This window comes from Heptranchias perlo, chromosome 28, assembly GCF_035084215.1.
Source record: "Heptranchias perlo isolate sHepPer1 chromosome 28, sHepPer1.hap1, whole genome shotgun sequence".
Lineage (NCBI taxonomy): Eukaryota > Metazoa > Chordata > Chondrichthyes > Hexanchiformes > Hexanchidae > Heptranchias > Heptranchias perlo.
In genome coordinates, this window is record NC_090352.1 from 39,807,457 (window position 1) to 39,835,293 (window position 27,837).

Sequence of the window (27,837 nt, forward strand, 5' to 3'; positions counted from 1 at the left end):
ACAGGGACAGGGACAGGGGGAGAGACAGAGACAGGGAGAGGGAGAGAGAGAGAGGGAGACAGGGACACAGAGAGGGAGACAGGGACAGTGACAGGGGGAGAGATGGACACAGAGAGGGAGACAGGGACAGTGACAGGGGGAGAGACGGACACAGAGGGAGACAGGGACAGGGGTAGAGACAGAGAGAGAGAGGGACAGGGGGAGAGAGAGAGAGACTGGCACACAGACTACAGCTTGAGTTTGTCCTCACATCCTCAGGCCCCTCTTGAGCCACGCACTGGTCCCTGATTGAGACAACATTCAAGCAGCTTCTACTCTTCCATTTGGCCTGGCTGATAGGGAGGGTGTGCACCTCTCTGGCAGTGTCTCCCCCCTCCCTGGGGGGAACCACCCCTCCTCCCATTGGTTCGGCCGAGGGTGGGCACTCACTGGGCATTGGAATCACAAGGGACAAATATGTCAGGGTGCCCGCCATCCCCTCCAATCCCGTTCCAACACTTCCCCACTGTCCTGATCTTATGTTATTATTATTTCCAGTGTCACGCCAGCTCTATGAATGAGAGAATCTCTCATCATTATCGTGCTCTCAGTGAGCCCGGGCAGCGGTTGGAAACAAGGTGGAACAGATGAGACTTGCAGCCGTCCTGGGATCTCCTGACAGTCTGAAAATGAGAGAGCACTTCATAACACCAGTCAACAATCTGTCGTGTTAACGGAAAGCCACAGCCATCGCCTTGAACATCTTTGTGTTGGCTGGGTCGCTGTGGGAGGTGATAAGATGCATTATTTCTGATAACCACAGAACATATACTGAGAGGAAATGGTCTGAGAGCTGCTTGGAGGGGCTGCCTGACATCGTATAGCTAGCCGAGAGAGAGAGAGAGAGAGAGTCAGGTACAGGGGGAGAGACAGAGAGAGACAAGAGAGAGAGAGAGATAGGGACAGGGGGAGAGACAGAGAGGGACGAGAGAGAAAGAGAGTCAGGTACAGGGGGAGAGACAGAGAGGGACAAGAGAGAGAGAGAGAGACAAGAGAGAGAGAGAGAGGGACAGGGGAGAGAGAGAGAGAGGGACAGGGACGAGAGAGAGACAAGAGAGAGAGAGAGACAGGGACAGGGGGAGAGAGAGAGAGAGACAAGAGAGAGAGAGAGAGAGTCAGGTACAGGGGAAGAGACAGAGAGAGACAAGAGAGAGAGAGAGACAGGGACAGGGGGAGAGACAGAGAGGGACGAGAGAGAGAGAGAGAGATAGGGACAGGGGGAGAGAGAGAGAGAGACACACAAGAGAGAGAGAGGCAGGGACGGGGGAGAGAGAGAGAGAGAGAGACAGGGACAGGGGGAGAGAGAGAGAGAGGCAGGGACGGGGGAGAGAGAGAGAGACAGGGACAGGGGGAGAGAGAGAGGGAGAGAGGGACGGGGGAGAGACAGAGAGAGACAAGAGAGAGAGAGAGACAGGGACGGGGGAGAGAGAGAGAGGGAGAGGGGGACAGGGAGAGAGACAGAGACAGAGAAAGAGTGAGAAGACCGCTCGTTCATCAGCCAGAGTTTGATGTACAGAAGCTGCATTCGATTCAAGTCACATTTGAGAATTCAGCGATTGGAGTTGGAGCCAAGGAATATTTTTATAAAACTGGGGTAAAAAAGGATTGATTTTTAAATCTTTTCTCACTCTGTTTATGCTTTTATAGAAGTTCTTTCTAATTTCTCTTTCAATTTCCTCCTTTATTATTATTTATTAATGTATACAATGTTTAAATTAACCTTTGATTTGAAATCTATATTTTAATACAGTCCAGTTCATCCCTAAAATTGTAGAGTCGCCCAGAACCTCTCTGGGACAGAGCTCCCTCCCTGGGACAGGGCTCCCTCCCTGGGACAGTGCTCCCTCCCTGGGACAGGGCTCCCTCTCTGGGACAGTGCTCCCTCCCTGGGACAGGGCTCCCTCCCTGGGACAGTGCTCCCTCCCTGGGACAGGGCTCCCTCCCTGGGACAGTGCTCCCTCCCTGGGACAGGGCTCCCTCCCTGGGACAGGGCTCCCTCTCTGGGACAGGGTTCCCTCTCTGGGCAGAGCTCCCTCCCTGGGACAGAGCTCTCTCTCTGGGACACGACTCCCTCTCTGGGACAGGGTTCCCTCTCTGGGACACGACTCCCTCTCTGGGACAGGGTTCCCTCCCTGGGACAGAGCTCCCTCCCTGGGACAGGGCTCCCTCCCTGGGACTGGGCTCCCTCTCTGGGACAGGGTTCCCTCTCTGGGACAGAGCTCCCTCCCTGGGACAGAGCTCCCTCCCTGGGACAGCTGAGAGGAGCCTCACCAAGTCTCCGCTGGATTGAGCGAGCAGAGTTTTCACAACTCCCCTGAGAGCTCGATGGGTTGACCACAGTGCCCACCCTTAAAGGAAGGGTCCAGCTGCCATCATCAGTCTGTGGTGAGATAACCGATCTCAGCTCTGGGCATCAGTGAGGGTTAATATTCAGTGACTCCTTGTGTGTCGGTGTAATGTGTGTGTTTTGAGGATGGGATCAGGCTTGGCTGCTGAGGCCGCACCACAAACAAATACCCGACCAACACTCACCATCTCAGCTCACACATCAAGAATGGCCATTTGGTTGAGGTACTAGAGGGTGGTTGGGACCCGTACCCCAGTGAGAGTCAGTGTCTGTGGGACCCGTACCCCAGTGAGAGTCAGTGTGTGTGGGACCCGTACCCCAGTGAGAGTCAGTGTGTGTGGGACCCGTACCCCAGTGAGAGTCAGTGTCTGTGGGACCCGTACCCCAGTGAGAGTCAGTGTGTGTGGGACCCGTATCCCAGTGAGAGTCAGTGTGTGTGGGACCCGTACCCCAGTGAGAGTCGGTGTCTGTGGGACCCGTACCCCAGTGAGAGTCAGTGCCTGTGGGACCCGTACCCCAGTGAGAGTCAGTGTCTGTGGGACCTGTACCCTATTGAGAGTCAGTGTCTGTGGGACCCGTACCCCAGTGAGAGTCAGTGTCTGTGGGACCCGTACCCCAGTGAGAGTCAGTGTCTGTGGGACCCGTACCCCAGTGAGAGTCAGTGTCTGTGGGACCTGTACCCCAGTGAGAGTCAGTGTCTGTGGGACCCGTACCCCAGTGAGAGTCAGTGTCTGTGGGACCCGTACCCCAGTGAGAGTCAGTGTCTGTGTGTAATGAGTCTGAGTGACAGGTAGGCCTAGGGCAGGAAATCTGCATCTTAGAATGCACATCAGAACCGAGGAATCAGAAGTTTTAATCATCACATAATCTCACTGTAATGTACAAGAAAAAGAAAACAGAGTAAATGACTGTTGGATGAATCTGAGTCCACGTAACCATGGTGCCCATTACCATGAGTCCGGGTAACCATGGTGCCCATTACCATGAGTCCGGGTAACCATGGTGAACATTACCATGAGTCCGGGTAACCATGGTGACCATTACCATGAGTCCGGGTAACCATGGTGCCCATTACCATGAGTCCGGGTAACCATGGTGAACATTACCATGAGTCCGGGTAACCATGGTGACCATTACCATGAGTCCAGGTAACCATGGTGACCATTACCATGAGTCCAGGTAACCATGGTGACCATTACCATGAGTCCGGGTAACCATGGTGCCCATTACCATGAGTCCGGGTAACCATGGTGCCCATTACCATGAGTCCGGGTAACCATGGTGACCATTACCATGAGTCCAGGTAACCATGGTGACCATTACCATGAGTCCGTGTAACCATGGTGACCATTACCATGAGTCCGGGTAACCATGGTGACCATTACCATGAGTCCAGGTAACCATGGTGACCATTACCATGAGTCCAGGTAACCATGGTGACCATTACCACGAGTCCGGGTAACCATGGTGCCCAGGTAAGGAAAAATACTAATAAGATCAGAATGATAGTGTGTTCATTGAGAACTGTTTACAAACACACATACTTAGCAATGTGATTCCCATTACCCACTCATTGCTAACACACGTCATCAGCCCTTCTCAAACCGACGGTCACAGGTTGCTCCTTCCTCCCCCACCTCCACCCCAGGCACTGTTCCTTTATCAGCTTTCAATAAGGAAAAAATAATCGGAAAGAGCGCGAGTCTTGCTGTGACTAACACGTTCCACTCGAGAGGAAGTGGTCATTCGAGCTACTGCTGGGGTACAGGGCTGAGAGGGCAGGGATCGCCAGTCTCAGAGCAAAACCTGACATAGAGTGAAACCCCCTCTTTCCTGCTCAGTTTCTCTTATTCTATCTCTCTCCCTCTCTGTTTACCTCTCTTTCTCCCCTCCTCTCTCTCTGTCTCTGTTTCTCTTTGCTTCTCTCTCTCAGTCTGTCTCTCTTGCTGTCTGTCACTCTATCTCTCTCTATCTGTCTCTCTCCCTCTCTCAATTCATCTCTTTCTCCCCTCTCCTTCTCTCTGTCTGTTTCTCCCTCTCTGTTTCTCTCTCTGTGTGTCTCTCTCTCTCTGTCTCTGTTGGTCTATGTTTCTCTCTCTCTCTCTGTTTCTCTCTCTCTCTCTCTTTGTCTCTCTCTGTTTCTCTCTCTCTCTCTCTCTATCTCTCTGTTTCTCTCTCTCTGTTTCTCTCTCTGATTCTCTCTCTCTCTCTCTCTCTGTGTTTCTCTCTCTCTCTCTCTCTTTGTCTCTCTCTGTTTCTCTCTCTCTCTCTCTATCTCTCTGTTTCTCTCTCTCTGTTTCTCTCTCTGATTCTCTCTCTCTCTCTCTGTGTTTCTCTCTCTCTCTCTCTCTCTCTGTTTCTCTCTCTCTCTCTCTCTCTCTATCTCTCTGTTTCTCTCTCTCTGTTTCTCTCTCTGTCTCTCTCTCTCTCCCTGACCCTGTTTCTCTCTGTAATGTGATAAGAAATGTGATCATTAATTATACCCAAAGTCATGTCAATCAGAACTGTCAGTCACCAGAGTGAAAATATCATGAGAACTTTGTTTAAAAAAGTCATGTGTTTTTGGTTCACAGTTCTGGTTAAGGCTCCCAGAGACTGAGACATTTCCTTGACAATATTTTAATGACCCAACTCCCAGCCAGTTTGCTTCATGCCCGACGCTGGGCAGGCTGCTCAATGATTGGCTCTTAGTGCCCATGTTTTCTGAATGCTTCGAGGGGATGGTGAGGTTTAATGTTACGAGACAGTCAGAAAAAACTGACAAGAACACAGCACAAGCGTGAGATAGAGAGAGGAGTGTGGAGAGCACAGAGCCCACAACTTGACCCTTACTTTCTGACCCCCACACCCTGACCCCCACACCCTGACCCCCACACCCTGACCTTAACACTCTGACCTTAACACTCTGACCCCACATCCTGACCTCCACACTCTGACCCCCACACCTTGACCCCCACACCCTGACCCCCACACCCTGACCCCCACATCCTGACCTCCACACCCTGACCCCCACATCCTGACCCCCACACCCTGACCCCCACATCCTGACCCCCACACCCTGACCTTAACACTCTGACCTTAACACTCTGACCCCACATCCTGACCTCCACACTCTGACCCCCACACCTTGACCCCCACACCCTGACCCCCACACCCTGACCCCCACACCCTGACCCCCACATCCTGACCTCCACACCCTGACCCCCACATCCTGACCCCCACACCCTGACCCCCACATCCTGACCCCCACACCCTGACCCCTACACCCTGACCCCTACACCCTGACCCCCACATCCTGACCCCCAACACCCTGACCCCCACACTCTGACCCCCACACTCTGACCCCCACACTCTGACCCCCACATCCTGACCCCCACACTCTGACCCCCACACTCTGATCCCTGCTCCCTAAGCCCCACTTGCTGAGTGTACACAGGGCACACCTCACTGTGTGGTCCTGAATCTTACAAGGCAGAGGTCAAACCAGCGAGATACCCAGAGTTGTGGTATTGGGCGGGAGGGCAATCTGGGGAGTTGGGGGCTTCAATTCTCACACTCTGCAATACCCCAGCTGGCAGTGCCCGGCTGATCGGGCCTGGTGAACATGGGCCTTGGGCAGTAATGGCTCAGAGTGTGTGTCTGTGTTCCAGGTCTGACTGATGTCGGGGAGACTCCTTCCCCCATCGCCCAGATGTCCAACAGCACCAACAACACCACAAAATATTCAACAACCAAAATCCTGCCCACAGCTGGAATGCAGGCACCCATCAATTCAACCACAGGTAGGCCAGATGTGGCTTGTTGGGTGGGGGTAGGAGGGGGAGGGGGTGGTAACATCATTGGTGATCGGGGTGGGGGGTCTCATTAGGGCAGTGATACAGCCTGAACCCCTTCAGTTCATAAAGTCGGGGTGTTCCTGCCATTGAATATTCAGCTCCAGGAAGAGGAATCTCTCTCTCTCAGCCCCAGGGTTGGGTATCTCTGTCGCTCTGTGTATCGCTCTCTCTCTCTCGCTCCCTCTCTCTCTCTCTCAGCCCCAGGGTTGGGTATCTCTGTTGCTCTGTGTATTGCTCTCTCTCTCTCGCTCCCTCTCTCTCTCTCTCAGCCCCAGGGTTGGGTATCTCTGTTGCTCTGTGTATCGCTCTCTCTCTCTCGCTCCCTCTCTCTCTCTCTCTCTCTCTCAGCCCCAGGGTTGAGTATCTCTGTCGCTCTGTGTATCGCTCTCTCTCTCTCTCTCTCAGCCCCAGGGTTGGGTATCTCTGTTGCTCTGTGTATTGCTCTCTCTCTCTCGCTCCCTCTCTCTCTCTCTCTCTCTCTCAGCCCCAGGGTTGGGTATCTCTGTTGCTCTGTGTATTGCTCTCTCTCTCTCTCTCTCTCTCTCGCTCCCTCTCTCTCTCTCTCAGCCCCAGGGTTGAGTATCTCTGTTGCTCTGTGTATTGCTGTCTCTCTCTCTCTCTCTCTCTGTCGCTCTGTGTATCGCTCTCTCTCTCTCTCTCCCTCCTTTCATTGGGTGCTGACATTTGTTGCTCTTTTGTTTTGCAGTTGGACACGGAATCAATCCCCCAAACACCTTCCTCCACCTCTTGGTGATCCCAGCTCTGCTGATACTGATAGCAGCCTCAGTATCCCTCACTATGTGGTTTCAAAAGTGAGTGACACTGCGACAGACGCCGGCCCAGGACAGAGGGGCAGACAGCTCACCTAAACAAGATGATGAGCTCTCCTCTAAAGCAGATAAACCTCGACCCACACCCCCGATCACTGCACCATTACTCGCTGATAGTTGTAAACACTTTATTCACGGGGTGTGGGCGTCACTGGCAAGGCCGGCATTTATTGACGGTCCCTGGTTGCCTTGGTTTGGTACAACTAAGAGGCTTGCTGGGACTTCAGAGGGCAGTTAAAAGTCAAACACGTTAATGGGAAGGGCAGACGGGGTTAGTGGGACGGGCAGACGGGGTTGGTGGGACGGGCAGACGGGGTTGGTGGAAAGGGCAGATGGGGTTGGTGGGACGAGCAGACGGGTTGGTGGGACGGGCAGACGGGGTTGGTGGAAAGGGCAGATGGGGTTGGTGGGATGGGCAGACGGGGTTGGTGGGACGGGCAGACGGGTTGGTGGGACGGGCAGACGGGGTTGGTGGAAAGGGCAGATGGGGTTAGTGGGACGAGCAGACGGGTTGGTGGGATGGGCAGACGGGGTTGGTGGGACGGGCAGACAGGGTTGGTGGGACGGGCAGATGGGTTGGTGAAATGGGCAGACAGGTTGGTGGGACGGGCAGACGGGGTTGGTGGGACGGGCAGACAGGGTTAGTGGGACGGGCAAACAGGTTGGTGGGACGGGCAGACGGGGTTGGTGGAATGGGCAGACAGGTTGGTGGGACGGGCAGACGGGGTTGGTGGGATGGGCAGACGGGGGGGTAGATGTAGTTTAATGTACAGAAGTGATTGAGTTCAATGTAGTGTTTGAAAGGGAAAAAAGTGAATCAGCTGCTAAGATTCTAGACTTGGGCAAGGCCGACTTCAATGAGATGAGACAGAGACTGTCCACAGTAAACTGGGCAAATCTGTTAATGGGTAAAACGACTGATGATCAGTGGGAAATGTTTAAAGAAACATTTAATGTGATACAGAATCGGTTTATACCCCTGAGGGGCAAGAACTCTACTTGCCAAAAAAAACAGCCATGGACAACTAAAGAGGTAAGGGACAGTATAAGACATAAGGAAAGGGCATACAAAAAGGCAAAAAATGGCACAGATCCTGGCGAATGGGAAAGATACAAAGATCAACAAAGGGTCACAAAACAGATAGTAAGAGCTACAAAAAGAGAGTATGAAAAGAAACTTGCAAGGGATATCAAAACCAATACGAAGAACTTTTATAGTTATATTAGGAAAAAGAGGGTGGTCAGGAGCAGTGTTAGCCCCTTAAAAACTGAAAGTGGGGATATTGTCATTGACAATGGGGAAATGGCGGACATGTTGAACAATTACTTTGCGTCAGTATTTACAGTAGAAGAGGATAGCATGCCGGAAATCCCAAGAAAACTAATATTGAATCGGGGACAGAGACTCAATAAAATTAACATAAATAAAGCAACAGTAATGAAGAAAATAATAGCACTAAAGAGTGACAAATCCCCAGGACCAGATGGTTTCCATCCCAGGGTTTTAAAAGAAGTAGGTGAGCACATTGCGGATGCCCTAACTATAATCTTTCAAAGTTCTCTAGATTCAGGAACTGTCCCTCTCGATTGGAAAATTGTACATGTCACTCCGCTTTTTAAGAAAGGGGAGAAAGGGAAACCGGGGAATTATAGACCAGTTAGCCTAACATCTGTTGTGGGGAAAATGCTGGAGTCTATAATTAAGGATAGGGTGACTGAACACCTCGAGAATTTTCAGTTAATCAGAGAGAGCCAGCATGGATTTGTGAAAGGTAGGTCATGCCTGACAAACCTGATTGAATTTTTTGAAGAGGTGACTAAAGTAGTGGACAGGGGAATGTCAATGGATGTTATTTATATGGACTTCCAGAAGGCATTTGATAAAGTCCCACATAAGAGACTGTTAGCTAAGATAGAAGCCCATGGAATCGAGGGAAAAGTACGGACTAGGTTAGGAAGTTGGCTGAGCGAAAGGCGACAGAGAGTAGGGATAATGGGTAAGTATTCACATTGGCAGGATGTGACTAGTGGAGTCCCGCAGGGATCTGAATTGGGGCCTCAATTATTCACAATATTTATTAACGACTTAGATGAAGGCATAGAAAGTCTCATATCTAAGTTTGCCGATGACACAAAGATTGGTGGCATTGTAAGCAGTGTAGATGAAAACATAAAATTACAAAGCGATATTGATAGATTAGGTGAATGGGCAAAACTGTGGCAAATGGAATTCAATGTAGACAAATGTCATCCACTTTGGATCAAAAAAGGATAGAACAGGGTACTTTCTAAATGGTAAAAAGTCAAAAACAGTGGATGTCCAAAGGGACTTAGGGGTTCAGGTACATAGATCATTGAAGTGTCATGAACAGGTGCAGAAAATAATCAATAAGGCTAATGGAATGCTGGCCTTTATATCTAGAGGACTGGAGTACAAGGGGGCAGAAGTTATGCTGCAGCTATACAAAACCCTGGTTAGACCGCACCTGGAGTACTGTGAGCAGTTCTGGGCACTGCACCTTCGGGAGGACATATTGGCCTTGGAGGGAGTGCAGCGTAGGTTTACTAGAATGATACCCGGACTTCAAGGGTTAAGTTACGAGGAGCGATTACACAAATTGGGGTTGTATTCTCTAGAGTTTCGAAGGTTAAGGGGTGATCTGATCGAAGTCTATAAGATATTAAGGGGAACAGATAGGGTGGATAGAGAGAAACTATTTCCGCTGGTTGGGGATTCTAGGAGTAGGGGGCACAGTCTAAAAATTAGAGCCAGACCTTTCAGGAGCGAGATTAGAAAACATTTCTACACACAAAGGGTGATAGAAGTTTGGAACTCTCTTCCGCAAACGGCAATTGATACTAGCTCAATTGCTAAATTTAAATGTGAGATAGATAGCTTTTTGGCAACCAAAGGTATTAAGGGATATGGGCCAAAGGCAGGTATATGGAGCTAGATCACAGATCAGCCATGATCTTATCAAATGGCGGAGCAGGCACGAGGGGCTGAATGGCCTACTCCTGTTCCTATGTTCTTAAGTTACTCATTCTGGCACAGGCCTCAATCCACACATACCTTTATCTCCTTCCATGTGTTCTATGTTTCAGAAAAAAGATAAAACGAAAGAAACCTCAGGGGAGGAGGGAGATTCTGGGAGAAGACATCCCAAGGTCATGGGACAATGTGATGATGGTGAAGGACATCCCATCACCTCGACATCTGTCATCGACACATCTACACAGCAGTGAATTACGCACATCACGGATATCAGCAGGATCACAAAGTGTACAGGTACTGGGGTTGGGGTATACAGTACTGGGGTATATCAGTGAGAGGACAGTGTACACAGTAATAAGGTATATCAGTGAGAGGACAGTGTATACAGTACTGAGGTATATCAGTGAGAGGACAGTGTACACAGTACTGAGGTATATCAGTGAGAGGAGAGTGTACACAGTACTGGGGTATATCAGTGAGAGGACAGTGTACACAGTACTGGGGTATATCAGTGAGAGGACAGTGTGCACAGTACTGGGGTATATCAGTGAGAGGAGAGTGTATACAGTAATGAGGTATATCAGTGAGAGGAGAGTGTATACAGTACTGGGGTATATCAGTGAGAGGAGAGTGTACACAGTACTGGGGTATATCAGTGAGAGGACAGTGTATACAGTACTGAGGTATATCAGTGAGAGGAGAGTGTATACAGTACTGGGGTATATCAGTGAGAGGACAGTGTGCACAGTACTGGGGTATATCAGTGAGAGGACAGTGTATACAGTACTGAGGTATATCAGTGAGAGGAGAGTGTACACAGTACTGGGGTATATCAGTGAGAGGACAGTGTACACAGTACTGGGGTATATCAGTGAGAGGACAGTGTATACAGTAATGAGGTATATCAGTGAGAGGAGAGTGTACACAGTACTGGGGTATATCAGTGAGAGGACAGTGTACACAGTACTGGGGTATATCAGTGAGAGGACAGTGTATACAGTACTGAGGTATATCAGTGAGAGGAGAGTGTATACAGTACTGGGCTATATCAGTGAGAGGAGAGTGTATACAGTACTGAGGTATATCAGTGAGAGGAGAGTGTACACAGTACTGGGGTATATCAGTGAGAGGACAGTGTACACAGTACTGGGGTATATCAGTGAGAGGACAGTGTATACAGTACTGAGGTATATCAGTGAGAGGAGAGTGTACACAGTACTGGGGTATATCAGTGAGAGGACAGTGTATACAGTAATGAGGTATATCAGTGAGAGGAGAGTGTACACAGTACTGGGGTATATCAGTGAGAGGACAGTGTACACAGTACTGGGGTATATCAGTGAGAGGACAGTGTATACAGTAATGAGGTATATCAGTGAGAGGAGAGTGTACACAGTACTGGGGTATATCAGTGAGAGGAGAGTGTATACAGTACTGGGGTATATCAGTGAGAGGACAGTGTATACAGTAATGAGGTATATCAGTGAGAGGAGAGTGTATACAGTACTGGGGTATATCAGTGAGAGGAGAGTGTATACAGTACTGAGGTATATCAGTGAGAGGAGAGTGTACACAGTACTGGGGTATATCAGTGAGAGGACAGTGTACACAGTACTGGGGTATATCAGTGAGAGGACAGTGTATACAGTACTGAGGTATATCAGTGAGAGGACAGTGTATACAGTACTGAGGTATATCAGTGAGAGGACAGTGTATACAGTACTGAGGTATATCAGTGAGAGGACAGTGTATACAGTACTGGGGTATATCAGTGAGAGGAGAGTGGTCTTCGGTGCCTTCCTCGAATGGCCTCTCTGTGACCTTACACAGAGAGTGTCGGCAGATTATTTGATCGAGGAGACTTCTGAGCCAATCTCATTCCAGTCCTCCCACGACCCACACTCTCCAGCCAGCGTCCCTGGGCTGTGATCAGGAGCAGCGGCCCTGGGCTGTGATCAGGAGCAGGGGCCCTGGGCTGTGATCAGGAGCAGGGGCCCTGGGCTGTGATCAGGAGCAGGGGCCCTGGGCTGTGATCAGGAGCAGGGGCCCTGGGCTGTGATCAGGAGCAGGGGCCCTGGCTGATTTTTTTCCGCTCCCCAATGCAAGGGCATTGTGTCCAATTGTAGTTCCCCTGCTGCTGACCCGGCTGTGATGGGTTAACTCAGCACAGACTGGGGATTCGAGCCTGGGATCGTCCTGGTCTCTGTGGGTGTGTGCCACACCAGACAGGGCGTTTCTCCCACCCCTCCGTGGGACTCCGTTGGTTTCATGTTGTCTCCCCTCACCCTCCCTCGGCCTACTTCCTTTTCTCTGTTTTTGCAGCCTGTGCTTTTCACGGTCGAGGACCTGTCCTTGCTCGAGGTTTTGAAGGTTGGGAAACAGGGGAAATTCTACCGAGCGAAGATTACCCGAGGAAACTGCAAGGGGCATCGACTGGTCACCTGCAAACTCACCATGAGGAGTGAGTAAAAGGACTTGTGAATTCGGAACGGACACCATGAAAAAAAAGATAGAGAGAACTTGCATTTCTATCGTGCCTTTCACGGCCTCAGGACGTCCCAAAGCGCTTTACGGCCAATGAAATACTTTTGAAGTGTAGTCACTGTTGTAATGTAGGAAACACAGCAGCCAATTTGTGCACAGCAAGATCCCACAAACAGCAATCTGATAATGACCAGATCATTTGTTTTTAGGGGTTGGTTGAGGGGTAAATATCGGCCCAGGACACTGGGGAGAACTCCCCTGCTCTTCTTCGAAATAGTGGCCATGGGATCTTTTATATCCGCCTGAGAGGGCAGACAGGGCCTCAGTTTAACGTCCCATCCGAAAGACGGCACCTCCGACAGTGTAGCACTCCCTCAATACTGACCCTCCGACAGTGCAGCGCTCCCTCAGTACTGACCCTCCGACAGTGCAGCGCTCCCTCAGTACTGACCCTCCGACAGTGCAGCGCTCCCTCAGTACTGATCCTCCGACAGTGTGGCGCTCCCTCAGTACTGACCCTCCGACAGTGCAGCGCTCCCTCAGCACTGACCCTCCGACAGTGCAGCGCTCCCTCAGCACTGACCCTCCGACAGTGCAGCGCTCCCTCAGTACTGACCCTGGGGGTGTCGGCCTGGATTTTGTGCTCAGGTGTCTGGAATGGAACTTAATCACACGACCTGCTGATTCAACGAGGTCAGAGTGCGACCCACTGAGCCCCGTCTGACAGCCCATCAATCCTGGCAAACCCTGACCCTGCCTGGGTTACACTGCACTGTGGGACGTGCACTGTGACCCCTGGCCATGTGTTGGGGGGGATTGGCTTTACTCCCCCCTCTACCCCGAGAGTGCTGACTCTCACCGGATAACAGGCTGCACCGGAGCCCAGCACTCAGTGCCCCTCGTTTATCAACCCAGAGAATGAACGTTGGCAGAAGATTGAACCATGAGAGGATCAGCCCCCACCCCCTGTCCCCACACTCTGTCCCCACCTCTTGACCCACACTCTGTCCCCTCCTCCTGTCCCCACACTCTGTCCCCTCCTCCTGTCCCCACCTCCTGTCCCCACTCTCTGTCCCCTCCTCCTGTCCCCACACTCTGTCCCCTCCTCCTGTCTCCACCTCCTGTCCCCACACTCTGTCCCCTCCTCCTGTCCCCACCTCCTGTCCCCACACCCTGTCCCCTCCTCCTGTCCCCACCTCCTGTCCCCACACTCTGTCCCCTCCTCCTGACCCCACCTCCTGTCCCCACTCTCTGTCCCCTCCTCCTGTCCCCACACTCTGTCCCCACACTCTGTCCCCTCCTCCTGTCCCCACTCCCTGTCCCCACTCTCTGTCCCCTCCTCCTGTCCCCACACTCTGTCCCCACACTCTGTCCCCTCCTCCTGTCCCCTCCTCCTGTCCCCACTCTCTGTCCCCTCCTCCTGTCCCCACACTCTGTCCCCACACTCTGTCCCCTCCTCCTGTCCCCTCCTCCTGTCCCCACACTCTGTCCCCTCCTCCTGTCCCCACCTCCTGTCCCCACACTCTGTCCCCTCCTCCTGTCCCCACACTCTGTCCCCACACTCTGTCCCCTCCTCCTGTCCCCTCCTCCTGTCCCCACACTCTGTCCCCTCCTCCTGTTCCCTCCTCCTGTCCCCACACTCTGTCCCCTCCTCCTGTCCCCTCCTCCTGTCCCCTCCTCCTGTCCCCACACTCTGTCCCCTCCTCCTGTCCCCACTCTCTGTCCCCTCCTCCTGTCCCCACACTCTGTCCCCACACTCTGTCCCCTCCTCCTGTCCCCTCCTCCTGTCCCCACACTCTGTCCCCTCCTCCTGTCCCCACCTCCTGTCCCCACTCTCTGTCCCCTCCTCCTGTCCCCACACTCTGTCCCCTCCTCCTGTCCCCACCTCCTGTCCCCACTCTCTGTCCCCTCCTCCTGTCCCACACTCTGTCCCCTCCTCCTGTCCCCACCTCCTGTCCCCACACTCTGTCCCCTCCTCCTGTCCCCACACTCTGTCCCCTCCTCCTGTCCCCACCCCCTGTCCCCTCCCCCTGTCCCCACACTCTGTCCCCACCTCCTGTCCCCACACTCTGTCCCCTCCTCCTGTCCCCACACTCTGTCCCCTCCTCCTGTCCCCACCCCCTGTCCCCTCCCCCTGTCCCCACACTCTGTCCCCACCTCCTGTCCCCACACTCTGTCCCCTCCTCCTGTCCCCACCCCCTGTCCCCTCCCCCTGTCCCCACCCCCTGTCCCCTCCCCCTGTCCCCACCCCCTGTCCCCTCCCCCTGTCCCCACACTCTGTCCCCACCTCCTGTCCCCACACTCTGTCTCGCATGGGTGATTGGATTGTGATCTCTGACTGGTTTTGTTCCCCTGGGTCTGTGAGGCCACTGCTACATCTATCTTGTGACAGACTGTGAGGCACACTCTACTCCACTCTTACTCCACTCTTACTCCACTCTACTCCACTCTACTTCCCACTCGGGGTGCGGCCTCTCCTCAGTTATTGGTTCAGTCCCTTGTTGGAGTATAAATGGCTCCTTGTCGTGTTGCCCCTGTTTAGAGCACCAGAGTTCAATCTCAGCTTAAATCAGGGCTGGAGCTTCTTGTTAATTGTGGTGGTGGGGGGGAACTCGAAACTGAAGGATGCTGGGCTCTAACCCCGGGGTACTGAACCCTAACCCCAGGGGCATTGAACCCTAACCCCGGGGGCACTGAACCCTAACCCCGGGGTACTAAACCCTAACCCCAGGGGCATTGAACCCTAACCCCAGGGGCATTGAACCCGAACCCCAGGGGCATTGAACCCTAACCCCGGGGGCATTGAACCCTAACCCCGGGGGCATTGAACCCTAACCCCAGGGGCATTGAACCCTAACCCCGGGGGCATTGAACCCTAACCCCGGGGGCATTGAACCCTAACCCCAGGGGGCATTGAACCCTAACCCCGGGGGCACTGAACCCTAACCCTAGGGGCACTGAACCCTAACCCTAGGGGCACTGAACCCTAACCTGGAGGTGCTAATCTCTAACCTGAGAAATGCTGAACTCTAACCCCAGGGTTGCTGAACTTTAACCCGGAGATGTTGAACCCTGACCACAGCGGTGCTGAACTCTAACCCCAGGAGTGCTAAACTCTAACCCCGGGGGGGCTGAACTCTAACCCTGGGGGGAGCTGAACTCTAACCTGTCCCTTTGCCACCTTGGCAGGTGTCTCTCAGAAGAAGCTGCAGTCAGAAATCGCCATCATGAATAAACTCGGGTATCACAAGAACATCATCCAACTCCTGGAATGGAACATCTTACAAGGTAAAGGAGTGAGGCAGTAACAGGTGTGGGAGCAGCGAGATCACCAGCCCACGTGAGGGAGGGGAGGGGACCTGTGTCTGTGTCACCTTGTGACCCTGTACCTTTGTGACCCTGTACGTGTGAGACCGTGTGACCCTGTACATGTGAGACCGTGTGACCCTGTATGTGTGAGACCGTGTGACCCTGTACATGTGAGACCGTGTGACCCTGTACATGTGAGACCGTGTGACCCTGTACATGTGAGACCGTGTGACCCTGTACGTGTGAGACCGTGTGACCCTGTACGTGTGAGACCGTGTGACCCTGTACGTGTGAGACCGTGTGACCCTGTACGTGTGAGACCGTGTGACCCTGTACGTGTGAGACCGTGTGACCCTGTAGCCGTGTGCTTCACAGAGCCGTACATACTGATAATGGAACACGTGGGCAGCCGGAATCTGAAGAGCTTGTTACAGAACAACAGGACCCAGCTGTCCAGCAGCAAGGACCTGCAAACCCAACTCACCTCAGCCGCCTACTTCATTTCACTGGGGATGGAACACCTTGCATCAAAAAAGGTAAAGCTCCGCTCGGAACCGCACGACTCGATTCGGCACGGCACAGCCTGGCACAACACGGCACGGCTTGGCACGACACGGCACAGCCTGGCACGACACGGCTCGGCACAACACGGCACGGCTTGGCACGACACGGCACAGCCTGGCACGACACGGCTCGGCACAACACAGCACGGCTTGACACGGCTCGGCACAACATGGCTCGGTTCAGCACGGCACGACATGGCACATCACGGCTCGGCACAACACGGCTCAGCACAGCACAACATGGCTTGGCACAACACGACTTGACACGGCTCGACATGGCTCAGCACGGCAAGGCCATGGCCCAGCACAGCACAGCACAGCACGGCACGACTTTACACAGCTTGGCACAGCTCAGTGCCATGTCAGAGTCCCGAGCCTACCACTCAGACACTGTGTCTAACACTCACTGAGTTTAACCTCTGACACTGGGTCTAACACTGCTTTCTGTTGGCAGATTGTTCACCGGGACTTAGCTGCAAGAAACATTTTGGTTGGTCATTTTCCTCAGGAGTGTAAGATCGCAGAATTCAGCCTGGCAACCGATCTCTCGAGCACCGGAGCCACAAAGTGTAGGAAAGGACGGGATGTGAGTAAATTCAGTAACACCACACCCACCGGCTCACCGTGGGAGCGACACAATCAGCACCCACTTCCACAAAACCCTGGGGAGCAGAACAGACACTCCAAACCTGCTGGAATATCTGGGGGGTGGGCGGTGAGGAGAGGAGAGGAGAGGATGGAAAGGACTGACTCCTTTAACAAAATAGGCTGTTTTCAGAGCAATGCTCAGGACAGAACAGCCCAGAGATACCTCACAGGTTCAAAGGAATCCACAGTCACCAGGAAATCAGAGCATTCCCTCGATCACTCTGTCTCTTGGTCTGTGAGGGTCTTCTCGCCTCACTGCTTGTACAGGGCAGACCAGAGGGAAACCAGCCCGTTCTCAGTGAGGCATAGACAGCAACTCAGAGTGGGGGGCACGGCAATATTTACAGTGGGGAGCGTTCTTTCCCCCAGCTCAGCACTAACACTGGGTAAGGCAGCTCTAGTGTTGGGTTTATTCAGTGTGTCAATTCCTGCACACAACAGGAAGATCCCAGTAACCCAGGACATTATAATGATGGTAATACCTTCATTGTGTGAGGCTCTTCATCATCCCATCAGATTGAAGCCACTCGCAGTGACAGACCTGTACCCCCCAGTACTGTACCTGTGTTATACACTGACAGACCTGTACCCCCCAGTACTGTACCCCAGGGTTATACAGGGACAGACCTGTACCCCCCAGTACTGTACCCCAGTGTTATACAGGGACAGACCTGTACCCCCCAGTACTGTACCCCAGTGTTATACAGGGACAGACCTGTACCCCCCAGTACTGTACCCCAGTGTTATACAGGGACAGACCTGTACCCACCAGTACTGTACCCTAGTGTTAAACAGTGACAGACCTGTACCCCCCAGCACTGTACCCCAGGGTTATACAGGGACAGACCTGTACCCCCCAGTACTGTACCCCAGTGTTATACAGTGACAGACCTGTACCCACCAGTACTGTACCCCAGTGTTATACAGGGACAGACCTGTACCCACCAGTACTGTACCCCAGTGTTATACAGGGACAAGGTGTGCCTCAGGAGAAGGTGAGAGTTCCCTCTGCAGAGTTCGGGACAGCTGGGCAAAGGAAAGGCTGGAAAGTTATCCAGACGCACTGATAAAAGTTTAAAGTTTTACACAAAGTAATAGAAGGGCAGTGAGTGTGTTCCCCAAACGCTCGTATCCAGCACCAAATGCAGATACCCCGTGACCACAAGGGGACAGGCAGGCTGAACGTTTGATTTTTCTGTGCAGAACCCGGGCATCCCGTTCCGTTGGTACCCACCAGAGTACTTCACTGATGGAACTTACACTCTGCACGGAGATATCTGGTCCTTCGGGGTCCTGCTCTGGGAGATCGAGAGTTTGGGTAAGAACATGTCTGCACAATACACATTAGGCTGTGTATCCCCAACAACCCCTCCCCCACTCCCCGACCTCCTCCCCTCCCCCCTCCCCCCCCACAACCCTCCCCACATTCCCCACATACCCCCTCCCCTCCTCCCCGACCCCCATACATCCCCTCCCCACATTCCCCCCACACCCCCCTCCCCGACCCCCATTCATCCCCTCCCCACATTCCCCCCACACCCCCCTCCCCGACCCCCATACATCCCCTCCCCACATTCCCCACACACCCGCTCCCCTCCTCCCCGACCCCCAACCCCCCCACATTCCCCCCACACTCCCGACCCACAACCCCCCCTCACCCCCTCCCACATTCCCTCCTCCCGCGACCCTCAACCCCCCCCCCCACCATACTCACCCCAATTCCCCCCACACCCCAATCCCTCCTCCGGGATTCCCAACCCCCCACCTCCCCTCCCCAATCCTCAACCCCCATCATTCCCCCTCACCCCCCTCCCCACATTCCCTCCACCCCTAACCCTCAACCCCGCCACCTCCCCTCCCCAACCCCCAACCCCCCCACATTCCCTCCCTCTCCCCCAACTCCCCCACATTCCCTCCCTCTCCCCCAACCCCCCCACATTCCCTCCCCACCATCCTCTTCCCCTTCCCCAACTCCCAACACTCCCTCTACACCCCCACATTCCCTCTACACCCCCACACTCCCTCTACACCCCCACATTCCCTCTATGCCCCCACATTCCCTCTATGCCCCCACATTCCCCCTATGCCCCCACATTCCCTCTACACCCCCACATTCCCTCTACACCCCCACATTCCCCCTATGCCCCCACACTCCTCCCCACACTCCCCTCACACGAATGTGCCTGACCTCAGCAGAACAGAGCAGTCTGATTGCTGTTTGTGGGATCTTGCTTTGTACACAATGGTGTTCTGTGTCCCTGCAAAGCTGCAGTGACTGTCCTTTCCCCTGAGGTTTATTGTTTGTGAATCACTCTGAGCCGGGATGAAGAGCTGCAAAAATTGGCCTTTCCCTGTGTGGAGAGACTGGTCTTTGCACCTCCCCCAGTAATGAACGCAGTGGATGCACTGAGGCCTCTTCCTATAAACTGGCAGCTCACTGGACTGTGCGTTTGCTGATTTATTTACTGGTTATTTCTCTCTCTTCCTGTGCCAGTGAAAGTGTTGACGTATTGCAGGGCACCGTTACCCAGGTATCAGTCACCCTATAGCCCACACTAATCAACAACCAGGGATCAAACCTGAGACCTTTCCTGGTCTTTGAGGTTTAATCTTCTCGCTGATAAACTGGCTGAAACACGGATGGAATCCCAGAGCGGCCAGAGTTAACCTGGGTGAGTTGGTGTGAGTCAGTTCTCTGACATCTTGGCATTGCCCCATCAGGTGATTCTGTAGCTCAGTGTCTGTTTGCGAGCTGTGTAAATGGAAGGACAGCCTTGTGAAGCTGACACTTCAAGTCTTCCCTGAATTCTTTATTAAACCGTCTGCGGCCGGGAGGTGATACTGAGGGGCCTGTGGGCTCTGCTCTGCTTTGTCTCTTGCAGGTAGCTCCCCTTACCCAGAGTTCGAGACTGCGGAGGAGGTCGTGCTGAACATTTGCTCTGGATACAAAATGAAGAAGCCCCGTCACAGTCGGGAGGAGATGTACGTGGACACGGGGCTCACTTTCATTTCTGCTCCTTTTCCTTTTATTCCAACCCCCCCTCTGTCCCCACCAACCTCTTCACCTCTCGTGGTCCCCTTGGGGAGGGGCTGCTAAGTCTCGTCACTCCAGGCTGCTCAGGGTGCTGCCTCCGATGGGGGGGGGGTGGAGGGGGTTTGGCCGTCTTATCTCTCAGAGCCACACTGTACCAGACGGGACCACCCGGAGCAGACGGACTGCACTGCCTGTTGTCCCAACGTAACACACTGATGCTGCTCTGACTGTCAGCCTTGAATCAGTGGGTAACACTCTCGTCTCTGAGTCAGAAAGTCAGGGGGTGCAAGTCCCCACTCCAGAGACTTGAGCACAAAATCCAGGCCGACACTCCCAGTGCAGTACTGAGGGAGTGCTGCACTGTCGGAGGTGCCGTCTTTTGGATGAGACGTTAAACTGAGGTCCCGTCTGCCCTCTCAGGTGGATATAAAAGATCCCATGGCAGTATTGGAAGAAGAGCAGGGGAGTTCTCCCCGGTGTCCTGGGCCAATATTTATTCCTCAACCAGCATCACTAAATCAGATTATTTGATCATTTATCTCATGGCTGTTTTTGGGATCTTGCTGTGCGCAAATTGGCTGCTGCATTTACAACATTACAACAGCGACTAATCTTCAAAAGTATTTCATTGGCTGTGAAGCGCTTTGGGACGTCCCGAGGATGTGAAAGGTGCTATAGAAATGCAAGTTCTTCATTTCCTGGGTCAACTCCAGTGCATTGGTCACGGAGGCTGAGAGCCTGCAGCTAGGCCCTGGTGTCTGCTGTTGCCTGGCTCCTCCCCATTTAGTGCCCGGGAGCAGCCTGTGCCGATTTTAGAATCGTAGAATCATAGAAAGGTTACAGCACGGAAGGAGGCCATTCAGCCCATCGAGTCCGTGCCGGCTCTTTGCAAGAGCAATTCAGCCAGTCCCACTCCCCCGCCCTATCCCCGTAGCCCTGCAATTTTTTTCCTTTCAAGTACTTATCCAGTTCCCTTTTGAAGGCCATGATTGAATCTGCCTCCATCACCCCCTCGGGCAGTGCATTCTGGATCCTAACCACTCGCTGTGTAAAAAAGTTTTTCCTCATGTCACCTTTGGTTCTTTTGCCAATCACCTTAAATCTATGTCCTCTGGTTCTTGACCCTTCTGCCAATGGGAACAGTTTCTCTCTATCTACTCTGTCTAGACTCTTCATGATTTTGAATACCTCGATCAAATCTCCTCTCAACCTTCTCTGTTCCAAGAAGAACAACCCCAGTTTCTCCAGTCCATCCACGTAACTAAAGTCCCTCATCCCTGGAATCATTCTAGTAAATCTCTTCTGCACCCTCTCTAAGGCCTTCACGTCTTTCCTAAAGTGCGGTACCCAGAATTGGACACAATACTCCAGTTGTGGTCGAACCAGTGTTTTATAAAGGTTTATCATGACTTCCTTACTTTTGTACTCTATGGGCAGTATTTTAGCACCCGCTATCAGGTGCGTTCCTGGCGGGGGGCCCCGAAAATCGTGAAATCCTGGAGCGGGACCGGAGCCCGCCTCGAACCCGCCCACTTCCGGGTTCTCGCTTGTATTATCAACCTGACATCTGTCATACGCCCCCCTTTTGCTGCTTCATCTTATTCTCTATCTCTTTCATCATCCAGAGCTCTGGCTTTAGTTGCCCTTTCCCCCTCATGGGAATGTACCTAGACTGTGCCCAAACCATCTCCTCCTTAAAGGCTGCCCATTGTTCGATTGTAGTTTTGCCTGCCAATCTTTGATTCCAATTTACCCGGGCCAGATCAGTTCTCAACCCACTGAAATTGGCCCTCCTCCAATTAAGAATTTTTACTCTAGATTGTTCCTTATCCTTTTACATAGCTATTCTAAACCTTTTGATCGCTGTTCCCTAAATGCTCCCCCACTGACACTTGCTCCACTTGGCCCACCTCATTCCCTAGAATCAAGTCCAGCAATGCCTCCTTCCTCGTTGGGCCAGAAAAGTGCTGGTTAAGAAAGTTATCCTGAACACATTTCAAAAATTCCTCCCCCTCTTTGCCCCTTATTATTATTGTTATCCCAATCTATATTAGGATAGTTGAAGTCCCCCATTATCACTACTCTATGGCTTTTGCACCTCTCTGTAATTTCCCTGCAAATCCTTTGTCTCCAGTACTGCAATATTCTCCTTAATCAATACTGCCACCACCCCCCTCCTTTCTTTCCTTCCCTACCTTTTCTGAACACCTTGTATCCAGGAATATTTAGTACCCAATCCTGCCCTTTTTTGAGCCAGGTCTCTGTTATCGCCACGACATCATATTCCCATGTGGCTATTTGCGCCTGCAGCTCACCAACCTCCCAGGATTCTCCAAACTCCCCACAGGGAGGAGATGGATTCCATTCATCAATGGCACAGCCAAGATCAGGAACTGGGCACCGGGTGAAGCATGTCTGTGAAACCCACTCCTCCCCACCGGAGTACAACACCTCCCGGGGAGCAGGATTTATAGCACCAGGGTTAGGCACTGACCTTTCACCTCTGGGCCTAGTTTCTAATCCAGCACAGGCTCCTCTTTCTGCCCACTCCACATTTCATAAAGTGAAATGAGTTTGGGATTCTGAGCCCAGTTCAGTGTAGAGGGAGCTTTACTCTGTATCTAACCCTGTACCTGCCCTGGGAGTGTTTGATGGGACAGTGTAGAGGGAGCTTTACTCTGTATCTAACCCTGTACCTGCCCTGGGAGTGTTTGATGGGACAGTGTAGAGGGAGCTTTACTCTGTATCTAACCCGTGCTGTACCTGCCCTGGGAGTGTTTGATGGGACAGTGTAGAGGGAGCTTTACTCTGTATCTAACCCTGTACCTGCCCTGGGAGTGTTTGATGGGACAGTGTAGAGGGAGCTTTACTCTGTATCTAACCCGTGCTGTACCTGCCCTGGGAGTGTTTGATGGGACAGTGTAGAGGGAGCTTTACTCTGTATCTAACCCGTGCTGTACCTGCCCTGGGAGTGTTTGATGGGACAGTGTAGAGGGAGCTTTACTCTGTATCTAACCCTGTACCTGCCCTGGGAGTGTTTGATGGGACAGTGTAGAGGGAGCTTTACTCTGTATCTAACCCTGTACCTGCCCTGGGAGTGTTTGATGGGACAGTGTAGAGGGAGCTTTACTCTGTATCTAACCCTGTACCTGCCCTGGGAGTGTTTGATGGGACAGTGTAGAGGGAGCTTTACTCTGTATCTAACCCTGTACCTGCTCTGGGAGTGTTTGATGGGACAGTGTAGAGGGAGCTTTACTCTGTATCTAACCCTGTACCTGCTCTGGGAGTGTTTGTTGGGACAGTGTAGAGGGAGCTTTACTCTGTATCTAACCCTGTACCTGCTCTGGGAGTGTTTGATGGGACAGTGCAGAGGGAGCTTTACTCTGTATCTAACCCTGTACCTGCTCTGGGAGTGTTTGATGGGACAGTGTCGAGGGAGCTTTACTCTGTATCTAACCCTGTACCTGCTCTGGGAGTGTTTGATGGGACAGTGTCGAGGGAGCTTTACTCTGTATCTAACCCTGTACCTGCTCTGGGAGTGTTTGATGGGACAGTGTGGAGGGAGCTTTACTCTGTATCTAACCCTGTACCTGTCCTGGGAGTGTTTGATGGGACAGTGTAGAGGGAGCTTTACTCTGTATCTAACCCTGTACCTGTCCTGGGAGTGTTTGATGGGACAGTGTAGAGGGAGCTTTACTCTGTATCTAACCCTGTACCTGCCCTGGGAGTGTTTGATGGGACAGTGTAGAGGGAGCTTTACTCTGTATCTAACCCTGTACCTGCCCCTGGGAGTGTTTGATGGGACAGTGTAGAGGGAGCTTTACTCTGTATCTAACCCGTGCTGTACCTGCCCTGGGAGTGTTTGATGGGACAGTGTAGAGGGAGCTTTACTCTGTATCTAACCCTGTACCTGCCCTGGGAGTGTTTGATGGGACAGTGTAGAGGGAGCTTTACTCTGTATCTAACCCTGTACCTGCTCTGGGAGTGTTTGATGGGACAGTGTAGAGGGAGCTTTACTCTGTATCTAACCCTGTACCTGCTCTGGGAGTGTTTGTTGGGACAGTGTAGAGGGAGCTTTACTCTGTATCTAACCCTGTACCTGCTCTGGGAGTGTTTGATGGGACAGTGCAGAGGGAGCTTTACTCTGTATCTAACCCTGTACCTGCTCTGGGAGTGTTTGATGGGACAGTGTCGAGGGAGCTTTACTCTGTATCTAACCCTGTACCTGCTCTGGGAGTGTTTGATGGGACAGTGTCGAGGGAGCTTTACTCTGTATCTAACCCTGTACCTGCTCTGGGAGTGTTTGATGGGACAGTGTGGAGGGAGCTTTACTCTGTATCTAACCCTGTACCTGTCCTGGGAGTGTTTGATGGGACAGTGTAGAGGGAGCTTTACTCTGTATCTAACCCTGTACCTGTCCTGGGAGTGTTTGATGGGACAGTGTAGAGGGAGCTTTACTCTGTATCTAACCCTGTACCTGCCCTGGGAGTGTTTGATGGGACAGTGTAGAGGGAGCTTTACTCTGTATCTAACCCTGTACCTGCCCCTGGGAGTGTTTGATGGGACAGTGTAGAGGGAGCTTTACTCTGTATCTAACCCTGTACCTGCCCCGGGAGTGTTTGATGGGACAGTGTAGAGGGAGCTTTACTCTGTATCTAACCCTGTACCTGCCCCTGGGAGTGTTTGATGGGACAGTGTAGAGGGAGCTTTACTCTGTATCTAACCCTGTACCTGCCCTGGGAGTGTTTGATGGGACAGTGTAGAGGGAGCTTTACTCTGTATCTAACCCTGTACCTGCCCTGGGAGTGTTTGATGGGACAGTGTAGAGGGAGCTTTACTCTGTATCTAAACCTGTACCTGCCCTGGGAGTGTTTGATGGTGATTGATGTGTGGGGGTGTTGGAGCAGGCTGGTAGTGTGGGTGTCTCTAAGAGCTGCCTCTGTTTGTCCAGCTGTGAGGTGATGGATTACTGCTGGACGGAGAAACACGAGGAGAGACCGACCTTCAGTGACATCAGCAAGTACCTGGAGGATCTGGTGGAGAACGACGCGGTGAGTGAGGAATTGTGGGCGGAGTGAAGCTGGTGTGGGCGATGCCTCGGGCCGTGTGCGGAGCCACACGGAGCAGGAGGTCCTGGCTCCCCGCCCTCGGGCCTGCCGAGTTAGCGGATCTCAGCGGGGGACCAGTGGTAGGAGCATGTCCCCGGGGCTGGAGTGGGTGCCGGGGGTCAGCAGTTTGGGTTCCTGATCCTCAACTGCACCCAGTGACCTCCCCCCATGTAAAGTGTGGGCAGCAGGTGAGCACAGGGTCAGGCATGAGTGTGATGCCCACTCAGCTCGAATAGCTTGTTGACATTAGGTTCAACTATGAAGAACGACCACTTTAGGGAGATAACTGTCCCTGTGGAACTGTACCCCAGTGAGAGTCAGCACCTTCAGGAACTGTACCCCAGGGAGAGTCAGCACCTTCAGGAACTGTACCCCAGGGAGAGTCAGCACCTTCAGGGACTGTACCCCAGGGAGAGTCAGCACCTTCAGGAACTGTACCCCAGGGAGAGTCAGCACCTTCAGGGACTGTACCCCAGGGAGAGTCAGCACCTTCAGGAACTGTACCCCAGGGAGAGTCAGCACCTTCAGGGACTGTACCCCAGGGAGAGTCAGCACCTTCAGGGACTGTACCCCAGGGAGAGTCAGCACCTTCAGGGACTGTACCCCAGTGAGAGTCAGCACCTTCAGGGACTGTACCCCAGGGAGAGTCAGCACCCTCAGGGACTGTACCCCAGGGAGAGTCAGCACCTTCAGGAACTGTACCCCAGGAAGAGTCAGCACCTTCAGGGACTGTACCCCAGGGAGAGTCAGCACCTTCAGGGACTGTACCCCAGGGAGAGTCAGCACCTTCAGGAACTGTACCCCAGGGAGAGTCAGCACCTTCAGGAACTGTACCCCAGGGAGAGTCAGCACCTTCAGGGACTGTACCCCAGGAAGAGTTTTTACTTTGATGGGAGGGGAAATCTGGGCAAAAATTGATCTTCTCTGAAATGCTTTTTCAAAATTTCTCGGATAGACTGATGATTAATATTGAAATGATAACCTGCGTCGATGGGTGCAGAGGGAGTTGTTTACGATGTGGTCTATGGCCCTGAGTGCTGATCCTGACTAATGTTCCAATCCCTCTCTCTCTCCAGGATTATATTCAGGTGGAGGAGTGCACTGAGGAACATCAGCAGTTGAGCACCTCCCCTCCCTGGGCCCTGCCTCACCCCACCAGTGTCCAGAACACCTACGTCAGGGGCTGGCTGGATTCGGTGTGAAGAGTATCACAGCGCTCGATGTGGGGTGGGGGGGGGGAGGGTAAAGGATCGCGACCCCCGGTGAACCCCTGAACCCTCCCACTGCGCTGCTCAGGAAACATAACCTTACAGAAAGAAGATAATGGAGTATTTCTGCGGCAGGGATAAACAGAAGGACTGTGTCCAGCCACTGCTGGGTGTCCAGACTGGGCCCACAGGGAACTAGACACAGGCCTCTTCAACCTGTGCAACGAACCTTGGGATTGTTATTATTGATAAACCAGCTGTGTATATGTACCTGTACAGCATATGCGTAGGAACACTGTATATTTTTTCTTTATTCATTCTCGGGATGTGGGCATCGCTGGCAAGGCCGGCATTCATTGCCCATCCCCAGTTGCTCTGAGAAGGTGGTGGTGGGCCGCCTTCTTGAACCGCTGGTAGCGGGTTTGGTACAACTGAGTGGCTTGCTAGGCCACTGCAGAGGGCAGTCAACCACGTTGGTGTAGGGATTGGAGTCACATACAGGCCCAGAGCGGGTCAGGACGGCAGGTTTCCTTCCCTAAAGGACATTAGTGAACCAGTTGGGTTTTTGTGATAATCCGACTGCTTCACGGTCACTGTTACTGAGACCGGATTTTTATTCCCAGATTTTTTTTTAAACAGACTTCAAATTCTCAAACTGTCATGGTGGTATTTAAACTCACGCTCCCTGGATTATTAGCCCAGGAACACACCCATTACGCCCCCCATCCCTGCTCTCCGTCTCCCACCTCCTAACCAATTACCAACCTATGTCATAAGGTTTCCTCCAATTCAGTGCGCTCCCATTGTTGCCAATAATCTCTTGTGCGGAACCTTGAGAGACAGATGGCAGAACAGGCTCGAGGGGCTGAATGGCAGAACAGGCTCGAGGGGCTGAATGGCAGAACAGGCTCGAGGGGCTGAATGGCAGAACAGGCTCGAGGGGCTGAATGGCAGAACAGGCTCGAGGGGCTGAATGGCAGAACAGGCTCGAGGGGCTGAATGGCAGAACAGGCTCGAGGGGCTGAATGGCAGAACAGGCTCGAGGGGCTGAATGGCAGAACAGGCTCGAGGGGCTGAATGGCAGAACAGGCTCGAGGGGCTGAATGGCAGAACAGGCTCGAGGGGCTGAATGGCAGAACAGGCTCGAGGGGCTGAATGGCAGAACAGGCTCGAGGGGCTGAATGGCAGAACAGGCTCGAGGGGCTGAATGGCAGAACAGGCTCGAGGGGCTGAATGGCAGAACAGGCTCGAGGGGCTGAATGGCAGAACAGGCTCGAGGGGCTGAATGGCAGAACAGGCTCGAGGGGCTGAATGGCAGAACAGGCTCGAGGGGCTGAATGGCAGAACAGGCTCGAGGGGCTGAATGGCAGAACAGGCTGACTCCTGTTCCTCTGTTCCTAATAATGGAATAAAACTGTGTGAATAATTGAATAAAA

General features: G+C 52.8%; 1 protein-coding gene across 1 annotated transcript; it reads left to right on the forward strand.

Annotated features, from left to right (window-relative positions):
• Positions 1–1,488: 1,488 nt before the first annotated feature.
• si:ch211-167j9.5 (tyrosine kinase receptor Cad96Ca) lies at positions 1,489–27,837 on the forward strand. Its single transcript, XM_067967959.1, has 12 exons — positions 1,489–1,633; positions 6,037–6,168; positions 6,929–7,034; positions 10,158–10,341; positions 12,370–12,508; positions 15,721–15,819; positions 16,216–16,376; positions 16,858–16,989; positions 18,255–18,369; positions 19,934–20,033; positions 25,037–25,136; positions 26,270–27,837. Exons 2-12 carry the CDS (start codon positions 6,078–6,080, stop codon positions 26,393–26,395), a joined length of 1,353 nt encoding a protein of 450 aa, XP_067824060.1. The 5' UTR covers positions 1,489–1,633; positions 6,037–6,077; the 3' UTR covers positions 26,396–27,837.